The 14,003-nt window shown below is 60.4% G+C and overlaps 1 protein-coding gene and 1 long non-coding RNA gene across 2 annotated transcripts; one reads left to right on the top strand and one right to left on the bottom strand.

The window, feature by feature from the left end:
• The first annotated feature begins 1,166 nt into the window (after positions 1–1,166).
• Positions 1,167–3,853, top strand: LOC309675837. Its single transcript, XR_014269541.1, has 3 exons — positions 1,167–1,637; positions 1,985–2,108; positions 3,774–3,853. It is a non-coding gene; the product is annotated as an uncharacterized lncRNA (long non-coding RNA).
• A 1,312-nt stretch (positions 3,854–5,165) lies between these two features.
• On the bottom strand, positions 5,166–12,933 carry LOC309675817 (transmembrane and immunoglobulin domain-containing protein 1-like). Its single transcript, XM_082488218.1, has 6 exons — positions 12,212–12,933; positions 11,004–11,333; positions 10,605–10,874; positions 10,368–10,427; positions 9,199–9,250; positions 5,166–7,121 (listed from the first exon to the last, which is right to left on the bottom strand). The coding sequence occupies exons 1-5, from the start codon at positions 12,294–12,296 to the stop codon at positions 9,213–9,215; spliced, it is 783 nt and encodes a 260-aa protein (XP_082344344.1). The 5' UTR covers positions 12,297–12,933; the 3' UTR covers positions 5,166–7,121; positions 9,199–9,212.
• Between the last annotated feature and the right edge of the window lie 1,070 nt (positions 12,934–14,003).

The raw sequence follows: 14,003 nt of genomic DNA, 5'->3' as shown, positions 1-14,003 counted from the left end.
GAAGATGACTCCATCCCGTTCCCGACCCCGCTCCCGGGCGGGCTCCTGCCCCGGCGAGTGCTGGACCAGCTCTCGCTGCCCGGGTGGGAGTTCTCTGCCCTCGGCTCCCCAGCCAGGCGCTGGTTTCCGTCGGTGGAAGGGGAATGCTGTCTGGGGGAGAAGTCGGCTTCGCACTCTGCATTGGACCGGCTTTTTCCTGGCTGCTGAGCGCTGCGAGGCTGCGACGGGGCTCACGGTCTGCCCTGGTGCCACTGGGAATCGTCCAGGCTGTTAAGCCATAGGAGGGTGCTGGGTGCTCCACCCTGGCTGGGGTGGGGTTGGGGGGTCTTTCTCCCCCCATCCCCACCTCCCTCCACCTCCTTACTTCAAGCTCTGCTTCTCCTGCCTGCGATCCGGCTGGCTGAGCGCCCCCGGCCCTGCCGAGTCCCCCCCAAGCCATGCTGGCAGCGATGCCGTGGGTAGCAGCGGGCTCTCTTCCCACCTTCCCTTATCCCATTGGCTTCGTTGGGACATCCGTCACCCCCAAATACACCCACCAGGCTGGATTAGATATTAGATGAGATCTGAGGAAGAAATTGTTGGCTGTGGGGGCGGTGAGCCCCTGGCGCAGGGTGCCCCGAGGAGCTGTGGCTGCCCCATCCCTGGGGGTGGTCAAGGCCGGGTTGGACGGGGCTGGGAGCGACCTGGGCTGGGGGGAGGTGGCCCTGCCCAGGGCAGGGGGTGGGAGTGGGTGGTCTTTAAGGTCTCTTCCAACCCAAACCCTTCTGTGATTCTATGATCCAGGTTGTCCTGAAGAGAAACAGCCCTCTCCCCAGCTGGATTTTGGGTGCAGGAGACCATTTCCCCACCAGCAGTGGGCTGTGGCTGAGCTGGGGACGGGCGCTGCTCCAGCACGGCTCGGGCAGGGACGGAACACCCAGGACAGGGATGCTTGGGCTGTTGGAGCACAGCTGCAGGCAGCAAACGGGGAGCAGGTTGGGATGCTGTGGATCAAACCTGAGCTGCAGACCGGAGACTTCCCCATTTTTTTGCCCCCGCTGAGCCCGGACCAGATGGAGGAGGAGGATGGAGCGGAGAGGCGGCAGGGCTGGGCGCGGGGCAGCGGTGGCTGGGCGGGCAGATGGCACCTCGGGGGGACTCACTGGGGTCTTGGCTTGCTCGGGGGCCGGGGAAGGACTGTGTCCTGGAGAAACGCTGGCAGCAGGGACTGCCACCCCATAGCGAGGAGGAAAACATCCTTCCAGCCCGGCAGCGCTGGGCTCGGAGCCTGCGTGTCGCTGCATCCCCGCGGGGGGGACCAGGACGAGGGATATGGCAAACCCAGGGAGCTCCAGCCATTAGCCAGAATATAATGAATCCCCCACACCGAAACGGTGGGAAACGGTGCTCAGAGTGCTCCAGGCCCCCGGGGTACCAGGGCAAAGCTGCGTCCGTCCTGTCCCGGCTCGTTTCAGGTTATCCGATCGAGGACTTTTTCTCTGCAAAGGGATAAATAAAAGCCAGCGGAGACGCAGCCCGGGTAGGCAGGGGCGAAGGGGGATGATGCCAAAGATCAAAAATCTCCGGTCACCTATTGATGGGCCACCAAGAACCGACAGGCAGAGCTTCGGAGAGGACAAACCTGGAGTTTGCAACTGGTAAGAGGGAGGAAAATGAGGATTTGGGATATTTGAGAGGGAGGATGTGGGACCGGGCAAAACTTATTAAGGAATTTTGGGGGGAAGGGGTAGAGAGGAGGAGGGTAAAAGGGGTTGGTCGTGTGTGTGCGGCGCTTGTCTGACCGAGCCCTGATCGCCGCAGTCTGCCCCAGCTTCTTATTCAATCCTTTCTTCCCTATTGGCATCATCTCCATCTCCATCCCGTGCGGGATGTGCTGCAAAGGCTCTGTCCCAGTGACGGGAGGGAGGGACTGGGGCGGGTCACTGATGGGAGCAGCCGTAAAGGTTATAATGGGAGAAAGACTGACAGCAAATGTCGGCTACAGTGCTGCCAGCAGCAGATGCCTGCCAGCCTGGGCACTGCCAGCCTGGGGACCGGCAGCATCCTTCAGCAGCGCGGCCGGCAGCCGTGATGCGCAGCCGGGTACCGAGAACCTGAAACAGCCCCAGGTACGCTCCATAACCGCCCCCCCCCCCCCCCAAAAAAAAAAAAAAAAAAGAAAAGAAAGGAGAAAATTAGACCAAAAAAAAAAAAAAAGTTGGAAAACGGTCTTGGAAAGGAGGAATCGGTGACAGGTATCGGCTGCTTCAGCTGGAGGAAGAGGGAAACAGCCCCGGAAAGCAAAAGTCGGTCTGAGAAAAATAGGAAACGACATCATCTGTGGGCGAAACAGGTGGAGCAGAAACCTCTGCTCCAAACAGTGGTGTCCTACGCCCCCTCGTGTTGATCCGGTATAAAAATGACTCGCTTTCTACCCAAACCGGAGCCTCTCCGAGCGAGAATTCCTGAGCCTGAGGGGGGGGGTGCCGCCCGGCTCCGGCCTCCCTGACCGGCCCGGTCCGCACAGGGCGACTTGGTCCAGCACCCACTGGCCCCACCCCTGGGAGCGGTGTCATGAGCGCTACACCGGTAACATTTCAAATAATTCATATATATATATAGGTATTCGTATAAGAAATTTATCGTAGATATACGTACTGCACATCTACATATAGGTATATACGCACTACATACAGGCTGGAGGGTCGGGCAGAGGGGAACCTAACGAAACTCAGCAAGGGCGAGTGTGGGGTACTGCATCTGGGGAGGAACAACCCCCTCCGTCAGCACAGGTTGGGGGATGACCTGCTGGAGAGCTGCTCTGTGGAAGGGGACCTGGGAGTCCTGGGGGACAATAGGATGCCCACGAGGCAGCAATGTGCCCTGGTGGCCAAGAAGGCCAGTGGCATCCTGGGGGGCATCAAGCAGAGAGTGGCCAGCAGGGCGAGGGAGGTCATCCTCCCCCTCTGCTCTGCCCTGGGGAGGCCACATCTGGAGCACTGTGGCCAGTTCGGGGCTCCCCGGGTCAAGAAGGACAGGGAACTGCTGGAGAGGGTCCAGCAAAGGGCTACAGAGGTGATGAGGGGACTGGAGCATCTCTCTGACGAGGAAAGGCTGAGGGACTCGGGGCTTTTTGGTCTGGAGAAGAGAAGACTGAGGGGGGATCTTATCAGTGCTTATAAATACTTCAAGGGAGGGTGCCGGGGGGATGGGAACAGTCTTTGTTCAGTGGTGCCCAGTGACGGGACAAGAGGGAATGGGCACAAACTGGAGCACAGGAAGTTCCATCTCAACCTGAGGAGGAACTTCTCTCCTGTGCGGGCGGCAGAGCACTGGCACAGCTGCCCAGAGAGGGGGGGAGTCTCCCCCTCTGGAGCCATTCCAAACCCGCCTGGAGGTGTCCTGTGCCACTGCTGGAGGTGCCCCTGCTCTGGCGGGGGGTGGCACTGGGGGAGCTCCAGAGGGCCCTTCCAGCCTCCACCAGTCCGGGATTCTGGGATACTTCTAATATTGATATAGAGATACAGAGGTACATAGATAGGCAGATATTTGCTGCTTTAGTAGTAATTTAGTGGTAATTTTGGTAGTAGCTTGAAATATATATATACTTGCTTTTCTGGGAGTAGTTTTATAGTAACTTGAGACATACACTTGCTTTACCGGTAGCACGTTGTTTGTTTGGCAAACTTGAGCGCACCAAAACACTTCTGCCACTTGGGAGAGGTGTTGGGCAGATTTCTGTCTACCCTGCTACAGCAAAATGATTGAATTTCGCTAACAGAGCTGCTAATTAGGTGTACAGTGTGTTAAGCTGCCAAAGCTTCCCAGGGAGGGGGAAGAGCCAGAGGAGGGAGGAAGGACATGAAGGCACAAACATGAGGATGCAGAGGAGATGGGGGCTGGGAACACCTCTTCCACAGGTACCTCCCAGCGCATCTGGCATAGAACCATAGAATGGTTTGGGTTGGAAGGGACCTTTAAAGACCATCCAGTCCCCCCCCCTGCCCCAGGCAGGGCCACCTCCCCCCAGCCCAGGTCGCTCCCAGCCCCGTCCAACCCGGCCTTGAACACCCCCAGGGATGGGGCAGCCACAGCTCCTCGGGGCACCCTGCGCCAGGGGCTCACCACCCCCACAGGGAAACATTTCTTCCCAATATCTCACCTAAATCTCCCCTCTTCCAGTGTAAAACCGTTCCCCTCATCCCATCTCTCCCCTCCCTGATCCAGAGTCCCTCCCCAGCTCTGCTGGAGCCCCTTTAGGCACTGGAAGGGGCTCGGAGGTCTCCCCGGAGCCTTCTCCTCTCCAGGCTGACCCCCCCAATTCTCCCAGCCTGTCATGCTCCAGTATATAAATGTGGACACCTATTTACTCAGGGCACGTTTAAGCTCTGCATATGTTTCCTCTCTTTCCCAAAGGCTATTTTTCCCCGCCAGGTTTAGCTGTTACACCGCACAAAGGTATTTCCTACAGCCCGGAGGAGTTTTTTCCGCTTACAAACAGAGCTACTGCGCCTGAACCTGCGCACGAAGGCCTCCAGATAAACCTCGAAGCTAAAACCTCCCCTGAAAAGCATCCTACAGGCTGAACCCCAGAGGCATCTCCGACCCCACCGCACTTGGGTGGCATCTTCTCACAAGTCCGGCTACCCCTGGGCCTACGGGCCGTGCCAGGGCGGCTGCGTGCCAGGCTACGGTGACTCAGGGAACTGAGACAGGTTAAAAATACCCTCAGCCGGCTTCGGAGCACGGTTCTCGGGTTGGTTTTAACCCCAACTCAGTCCCCGGAGCTGTGACCGCCGCAGGAGGAGCCGGGCCGCCGGGGCGAGGGAAGGGATGGGGATGCAGGAGCCCCACAGCAGTAGCGAAGGACCTCCCCGAGCGCAGCGGCCGGATGGACGTCGAGGGGAAATCCAGCATCTCCGAGCTCTGCCGCCAGCCGCAGCCCACCACCGGAGCCTGAAGCCCACGCAGGGTCCGGCAGCGGGGGGCGCATCCCTCCGCTACCGCAGGCTATAGATACCCTGAGGGAGTTATTTCCCACCCCGAAGGGTTATTTCCCACCCCAGGGAGTTATTTCCCACCCCGAAGAGTTATTTCCCACCCCAGGGAGTTATTTCCCACCCCGAAGGGTTATTTCCCACCCCGAGGGGTTATTTCCCACCTCTACAGAGCACAGCAACATCAACTGAGAGAACGCACGCGCTTTTATGAGTAGCAACAGACATTAAAAAAAAAAAAACACAACATCTCTAAAATGATTTACAGACAAGTCTCCGAAAAGGTCAGAAAAGTATTTTTTGTAAAACAAGTGGCTGCAGTCGTTTGACACCCGCAAGTGCAACAGGGCACTTGCAGCTCAAAACGGAGGTTGAAATCTGGTTTACTCCACCCAAACTGCTCTGCATCCTTCAATTGCTTTAATTGCGACACAAAATCCCCGGCTGAGAGACAGCCCTTTGCTGACCGGCCCTTCATATCCCGGTTTTCTCCCCGGAACAGAGCTCTGCTGCACCACCTGCCTGAGCAGCAGCAGAGCAGGCAGAGCAGGCAGAGCAGGCAGAGCAGGCAGCGTTCAAGACAGTCAAGCCACGAGCCACTTGGCTCTCCCACAATTTTCCAATTCGCCCTGGAAAGAGGCGTAGGACAGCTTAACCGTGGGATATGACTTGTGCCTCTCCATATTCCATCATCCTTAGGGAGGGGATAACTCCGAAGAGGGGGAACCCCCCACTCCCCAGGCCAGGAAAGCCCTTTGCCGCAGAAGCAGATCTACAGACGAGACCCAAAGCAAGAGGAACATCCAACCGTACCATTCCCTCTGCTGCCCGGGGCTTGGAGCAAGGAGAGCTGCTCCCCAGATGCTCTGGGAGAGAAGTGACCATCCATCAGTTTGCCCAGAGCACCCGGAACGCCCTTCCCCGCAGAGGCGCTGGGGACCGGCTCGGAGAGGGTGCTGGACCTGAGGTTGTCCCCATCAGAAGGCAAGCTGGGTGCAAACGCCCCGGCCTGAGGAGCAGCAAGGCACTTGGTGAGGTCCAGCGCTCCCGGCAGAGCATCCAGTTTTCTCCAGGGTGACGATGCCAGTTGTGCCTCCGGGTTAATTAGCTTCAACTACAGGAACGAATAATGACCCCTTCGCAAGCAAAGCCCAGACGAGCTCTGCGGAAGCAGCGTGGAGAAGGGACGCAACAGGACCAGGGGCTGGAAGCAGGGCTGCCCCCACCATACCAAACCAGACCAGGTCTACCGTCACCCGCAGGAGCGGCAGAAGGGAAGGATGAGCTTGCCCGGGCACGCGTCCGGCCCCGGTGGCTAGTGCTCAGAGGAGAGGATACCCCCACATCCCACCCGGAGCCCAAGGCTGGAGGAGAGAGGTGATGGGCTCCGGAGCACCCCCAGGTCTCCCAGGCCAGGCTGTGCCGCTGCTCTATCGCAGTCGGCCACGGGGATGTCTTTGGGGTTTCCTTCCTAAAACACAACTGCTTTGCTGCTCCTCCACCCCCTGCCGCCTTCCACGGCCTCCACGCAGCTCCTGCACTCCCCGGCGCACACGACAGCACAATCCTGCCCTTTTTCCTCCCTCCGAGGGCCAAACTGAGCAGAACGCCCACGGTCTCAGCCCCTGAGCCACCCTGGCCAGCAAGTCCCGGGCACAGCGGCGTGCCGGGAGGCCACGGTGAGGGGCTCGAGCCCTGGGGAGACAGGGGCTGGCACGGCGGCACTCCCCCGCAGCCCCAGGACCGTGTGTTTGTCCCGCGGGGATGGTGGCTCTTTCCAGAGCCGTCAGCCCATCCGCAAGCTCTGAGCCCACAGGGCCCCCGGAGGAAGGCGGGAGAGGGAAGGAAGGAGGTCCAGAGCACAGCGGCAGTCGGGTCTCCAGGCACGGCCATGCCCACCCCTCCCCCGGGGATGCGCACGGGGCCCCGGGGAAGGGCAGGACGACGTAGAAATAGTCCAAACCGGTGTTTCATAAACAAATATTTGTAGGCTTTGGCAGCTTGAGCAACTCCGCGGTGAGCCCAGAAGAGGTGGGGACAGCATCGGAGGTCCGGTGCTCCCCAAGCAGCATCCACCATCACCACCACCACCACCACCACCACCACGAGGGGAAGGCAGCAAGGGCACCGCCGCTCAGGCTCTACCTGCAAGGAGAAGAGAGGTCTCCATCTAAGCCATCTCCTGGGTGCGGATCTTTTTAGACCCCCTCCGAGGCCCCAGGCAGCTGCAGGGTGTCACCTGCCGGCGGTGGCAGTGCTGAGAAGATCTAAACTTGTGCTCTACTCCATATTTCAGGAGGTACCTCGGGCAGCTTCTCTCTGGGAGGGGTTATCTGGGGGCCGGCTGCACAAGACAACCAAGAGCTGTCTTATTTTCGACTGGCCGCAACGTGGGTTGGGGTCTTCCATCCTTAGGGGATGACATCCTTGCCCTCACCCTCCAGGAAGCTTCACTTAACAGCCCAAGTTTTTTGTGGTCACGCAGAGCAAGCAAGCTCTGAGAAGGTTTTGAGAATCACTCCCTTGCCAGAAACCTCTGGAGCCCTTTGGAGCATTCAAAAAAAAAAAAAACCCACACATTAAGGAACATGTTTCAGAGTGGGTCTGCACATCCTCCGCGTCTGCTCCACCCCAGATTGGTTTACGCCAACCTGGAAAGCGTTGCTGGAGTGGCGTTCCTCAGGGAGCGGTACTGGGACTGGGGGTGTTTAATATCTTTGTCAGTGACATGGACAGTGGGATGGAGTGCGCCCTCAGCAAATTTGCTGATAACACCACGTTGTGTGGTACAGTCAACACGCTGGAGGGGAGGGATGCCACCCAGAGGGACCTGGACAAGCCGGAGAGGTGGGCCCAAGCCAACCTCATGAGGTTCAACCAGGCCAAGTACAAGGTCCTACAGCTGGGTCGGGGCGATCCCCAGCACAACTCCAGGCTGGGTGGGGAATGGCTGGGGAGCAGCCCGGAGGAGAAGGACTCAGGGGTGTTGGTGGGTGAGAAGCTCCCCAGGAGCCGGCACTGTGCGCTGGAGCCCAGCGAGCCCCCGGCACCCCGGGCTGCATCCCCCGCAGCGTGGCCAGCAGGGCGAGGGGGGGACTGTGCCCCTCTGCTGCGCTCTGCTCTGGGGAGAACCCCCGCGGTGCTGCCTCCAGCTCGGGGGGTCCCCACAGCAGAAGGACACGGAGCTGTTGGAGCGGGGCCAGAGGAGGCCCCGGAGATGCTGGGAGGGCTGGAGCCCCTCTACTGGGAGGATGGGCTGGGAGAGGTGGGGGGGTCAGCCTGGAGAAGAGAAGGCTCCGGGGAGACCTCAGAGCCCCTTCCAGTGCCTAAAGGGGCTCCAGGAGAGCTGGGGAGGGACTCTGGGTCAGGGAGGGGAGTGATGGGACGAGGGGTAATGGTTTTAAACAGAAAGAGGGGAGATTGAGATGAGATATCAGGAAGAAATTCTTTTCTGTTCGGGCGGTGAGCCCCCGGCGCAGGGTGCCCCGAGGAGCTGTGGCTGCCCCATCCCTGGAGGTGGTCAAGGCCGGGTTGGACGGGGCTGGGAGCAACCTGGGCTGGGGGGGGTGTCCCTGCCCAGGGCAGGGGGGGGACTGGATGTTCTTTAAGGTCCCTTCCCACCCAGACCGTCCTGTGATTCTATGAAACCAGAGTGTGGCCCCATACGAGCCACAGACGTGCTTTGAAGCTGAGTGTTTCTCCTCTGGGCAAAACTCTGCTCTCCCAAAACACATGAGGGTTTGACAGCTTTTGCAACAGGAGGAATTGGGACAGGACCACCACTTATCACCCCAGTGCACCTTCAGAAAATGCATGACAGGAAGTAAAATGCCGGGGCAGAGCGAGAACAGGCGATGGAGCAAACGGATGATGGTCCAGCAGGAACGCCGAGGTTCCCCGCTGCCCGGGGGTGCCCGGTGCCCGCTTTGCTGGAGATAACCAGCAGTGTCAGGTTGGGGGTGGGGGGGGGAAATCGGGGATATTTCCAGAGCAAATCCCAGTGGGGACTAAACAGAGGGGGGACAACATATCCTTTGAGTCCCCGGAGGGAGCAAAGCAACCCTTTGGCTGCCTCTTACACCTGCACGGAGAGGCTGGCAAAGCCCCCCGAGCCCTCCCGCTTGGCCGGCTCACTCAGTTCCAGCCCAAAAATAAATTTTGGCTTGTAGCTGTGGCTGGAGGAGCAGGGCCACCCCCAGGAGAGGGGCCGAGGGCAGCTTACCTACAGCCGCTGCGTCACGGGCGGTCCCTTGTCCTGCACCAGACGAAGACACCTGGGGACAAACCGGTCATCATCTCCATTAAACGCCCTTGAGATGGTGCTCAGACGAAGCGGGGCGACGCTCGGGGCCGGGAAAACTCAAGCCGGGAGTGCCCGTGAGCGCTGCCGGGGCAGGGCTGGTGTTTGGGGTCGGGAGGACACCACCCCTGCCCACCTCCACGCTGCCCCACAGGTACCGATGGCCCCAGCCCGGCCACTGGCCGGGGATCAGAGCTGGCCACCAGCTCCGGCCGCGTGTGAGCAGGTACAAGGGGAGCGTCACGGGGATGAGGCGAGCAGGAACACCCCGATGAGCTTTTCCAGCACCTGCCCAGCGCCTGGAGGCTTTTCACAGGAAAAACCTGAAAACTTTGTGCAATAGCAAAACATGCACATAAATCACTGCGGCAGAACCTCCTACTTCTATTTCAAACTGCCAGATCCTCTCCTCAAGTCCGGACTTGGGCGTTCCTTTTGTTGTGGGTTTGTTGTTTTGGTTTTTTTTCCCCTCTCCAAGTTTGCAGTTGGCAACCTCAGAATTAAAATCCCCACTTCGCCAGGGACTGGGGATGGGCAGGGGGAAAAAAAAAAAAAAGTAAAAAAAAGCTCTCCGGCTCCAAAAAAGGAGGAAAAGCAAGCCCCCGGAGTGAGGAAGCACGTTTCCCTTCTGCGGGAAGAAAACCGCAGCAGACCATGGTAGGAGGGGGACACTCAATGCTCTTACCCTAGAAGGGATGGGACATCCCCCAGTGCCCATGGGACTTTGCGGGGTCCAGATAAGGAAAGGAAAGTATAATTTCATGCCTGCTGTGGATGCACAGGAGGCGTTTTCATGACAACCTTTCCTCCCATGCGTGGGAGCAGGGCGGAGAGGGAAGGCAAGGGAGGACATCACCACCTCCTGGGGCTGGGGACGCCCTGCTTGAAACGGCGGCGGTGACAAAGCCCCAGCCCCTGCCCGCGGGATGCCTGGGTGGGAAAACCCAGGTCCCAGCAAGGACGTGGCACATCAACCGGCACAGACCCTCCTCACCCCATCCCTTCTCGCATCCCGCCCCGGCCGCAGCGCCCGCCAGCGAGGCAGCAGCCGGCCGGAAAGCCACGGGCAAAGGCTCAGCCCCGGTACTCACCTGCGAGCGCGCCGACGACAACGCAGCCCAGGAGCACGGGCAGCAGCACGTTGGCGGCGTCTGCAAAAGAGAGGATCCACAGTCTCCGCGGCCAGATGGAATTTAACCCCACCACCCCCCTCCAAACAAAAAGCGGGCAGTTAACGGGACACGGAGGTACCAGGCGAGTAAATATGGGTTTTGGGGGCTGTTTCCCCTGTTTCTTTTCCCGGACATCGGGGAGAAATCCCCACTTACTCTGGACGTGGAGCAGGAAGGAGGTTTCATTCTGGCTGACTTCGTTGCGGACCACGCATGCGTAGTAGCCGCTGTCGTTCATCGACGCTTTAACGATGCACAGGGTGGTGTTGTCAACAAACTGGATGTGGTCGCTTCCCAGCAGCAGCTCCCCGTTCTTCTTCCACCAGTACAAGTCTGCCTTCCCCTCCAGGACGTTGCAAACCAGTTTGGCGTTGCCTCCTGCTTTCACCGACGAGTTGCCCACGATTTCTGGCTCGGACAGCGGTTCTGGGAGAGACGGAGCGACTTGTCAGCATTCAAACCCGCGGCTCCATGGATGCCAGACCCAGAGCACCTCCCTCCGCAGCGATTCAAGCTCTCTGGCTGCGGCGGAGGATTGGCTATCCCATCACTCACCGACAACGCGCAGATGGAACCAGCCCGTGGTCTCCGACTCGGACCTGAACCGGTACAGCCGGTCATCTCCCCGCTGCAGCACGATCTGCAGCGAGAAGTCCGTTTCGTTGAACCTGGTGCGATTCTCATAGGGGCGAGAGGTGTTGGCGGGTCCGTCGAACGCATAATGGACGATGACTCCTTCCCGCGGGCCAGTCTTGTATTCCCAGGAGACGACTTGGCTGCCCTTCAGCGGCGGTACCGTCAGGAGCACAGTGCAGCCCACGGCGGAGACAAGTCCCCCCACCGCCGGCCTGAGGTCAGCGGAGTAGCACGGCGCGAGCGTGCGGGCTGAAAGAGAAATTGGATTTTCCTCAATAACCGCCGAGCTTCAACTTCACCCGCCTGCGAGGTGGCCGCAAAACCCCCTCCAGGGCTCAGCCACTCCGCCAACAGCGGCGCTGAGGACTTCAGTATTTCGGGCTTTAAGCAGCGACGTGGAAAAGCAGGAGGTCCCGATGGCTGAGTACGAATTCCCTTCGTATCTCTCGCCCGAAAAACGCTGTTCTTTGCCCTGACGCTCAGCTCCTGTACCTGCAGTGCTCCAGCAGCTCGGACCTGAGGGCGGCCGCCGCTCCCGGGGGCCCCACTGCTCCCAGTTCCCACTCGGGGACCCCTTCCCCTCCGGGGGGCACAAAGCCGGGGGTGACTGAGCCGAAGGAGCCCTCACCACCGCCCACAACCGCTTTCCCGTCGGATGGCGGCCAAGAAAATGCACTCAAGGGCCACGAAAGCCCACGAGCCCCTTCCCGATTTTCCTCTAAAAGCTTTTGGCCGGGGAAAAGGCCGGGGTTGGGGAGAGCCCGGCTCGGGGGCTGCCCTTTGCCTGTCCCAGAAGGAGCCGGGGGAGATGCCCTGCGGCCCCCCAGCCCGGGGAGGGGTGCGCAGCCCCCCCCGCAGCCCGGGCTCGCCCTGCTCCGACCCCTCCCTCCCCCCCCCCCGAAAAAAAAAAAAAAAGGCAGCAAAACACCCCAAAACCCGCGGAGCTCCATCCACCGGCATCCCCGCAGCGTGACCGGCCACCCAGGCGGGATGCGGTCCCTGGGGGGGGTGGGTGGGTATCCCCCCCCATCCCATCCCATCCCATCCCATCCCATCCCATCCCATCCCATCCCATCCCATCCCATCCCATCCCATCCCATCCCCATCCCCATCCCCCGGGGACTTGCCTGTGATCCCCAGCCCGGCTGCCGAGCTGCCGGGGCCGGCGAGGAGGAGGAGGAGGAGGAAGAGGAGGAGGAGAAGGGGCACCATCTGCGGCACCGGAGCGGTGGCAGCTCCGCCACGAGGCGCCGGGGATGGGACGGCGGAGGGAGGGGACACAGACACAGACACACCCGGGGACACCGGGAGCGGGGCCGCCCCCGCCGGCCGCTGCCGCTGTCGCTCAGCGGGTGACCTTGGGACGGCAGCCCGGGGTCCCCCCGCCGCCCCGCGCTGCTCCGACCCCCCCGCGGCGGCGGGGAGAGCCGCCCCGGCCGGGGAGAGCCTGCGCCGAGGGGGGGCGGGGGAGGGCTCTCCTTCTCCTCCTCCTCCTCCTCCTCCTCCTCTTCTCTCCTCCCCTTCCCCTTCCCTTTCCCCCTCCTCCTCCCCTCCGCCTTCGCCTTCTCGCCTCCCCTCCTTCTCCTTCTCCTTCTCCTTCTCCTTCTCCTTCTCCTTCTCCTTCTCCTTCTCCTTCTCCTTCTCCTTCTCCTTCTCCTTCTCCTTCTCCTTCTCCTTCTCCTTCTCCTTCTCCTTTTCTCCTTCTCCTTTTCTCCTTCTCCTTTTCGCCCTCTCCTTTTCTCCTTCTCCTTTTCTCCTTCTCCTTCTCCTTCTCCTTCTCCTTCTCCTTCTCCTTCTCCTTCTCCTTCTCCTTCTCCTTCTCCTTCCCCTTCCCCTTCCCCTTCCCCTTCCCCTTCCCCTTCCCCTTCCCCTTCCCCTTCCCCTTCCCCTTCCCACCTTTGCCTTTGTCTTCACCTTTTTGACTTCTCCTTTTCTCCTTCCCCTTCCCCTTCCCCTTTTCCCCTCCCCCCTTCCCCTCTTGTCCTCAGGGGTGGAGGTAGGATGGATCTCACCAGCTTGCTTCCGCTGCCAAGAGCCATCCCAGGGGAGATGACCCACCAACGATGCAGGCAGGGAACAGGCTGCTTTCTTCTCACCTTTCCAGCGGGATATGGAGACCCACTGAGTCCACAGCCCCTTGTGTTGGCCTTCGTCCGAGTCCAAACTTGCTCGGGGCTCTGCTCTGGCCTCCCCTTGGTCCCACACTGAGGTGGTTGATGCAGATAATACAATGGCAGTGTGAGGCCAGCGTGGCTGCTTGGATGGTCACCACCATGTCGGCCTCACCAGCGAGGGGGGTCAAGGCCAGAGACCACCTCATGGGTGGTTGGGGATCAGGGCCTGATAAGGGGTGAGGGCTGCGGTGCAGGTGCCACTTCCCAAACTGCCGGGGAACGGAGGAAGAACCTCCATCACCGCGGTGGTGCGTTATGAGGGCCAGGTCTCTGAGCTGCTTCTCCCATGGGAGGGGAGACGCCGTGCCCAGATCCCTGCCTTGGGATGAAAGAAGCCGCATCAAGGTGCTCCCAGGGGCAGGGAGCTGTGCCAGCAGGCAGAGCCCACGCACCAGATGTGGCTGCAGCCGGAAAGAGGAAGCTTAGACCTGCCCAGGTCCCGAATTCCCACCTTTCAGCAGCTGTGTGTGTGCACAAAGCGGAGCCTGGGGCAGGCACAGGGCCACCACGCAGCAAGCCAGCCTCCCATGACCCCAAGGCTTTGGGGTTGCCTCTTGGAGGATGCTCTGCTCCCTCTGTGGGTACCAGACAGCACACAGGGAATGAGGGGAGCGGGGCTGCAGGGAGGAGAGGGGTGGCCAGACTGGGGACCAGACCCAGCATGGCCAGAGGAAGATCTCCAGAAGGACATCAAGGCACAGGAGGAGAAATGTGGGCAGATGCGTGAGCCCATGGAGGCCATCTA

Source organism: Vanellus vanellus (genome assembly GCF_965231255.1).
Source record: "Vanellus vanellus genome assembly, chromosome: 10".
Lineage (NCBI taxonomy): Eukaryota > Metazoa > Chordata > Aves > Charadriiformes > Charadriidae > Vanellus > Vanellus vanellus.
Note: the sequence above shows the minus strand (reverse complement) of the source record. Positions and strands in the feature narration are given on the sequence as shown.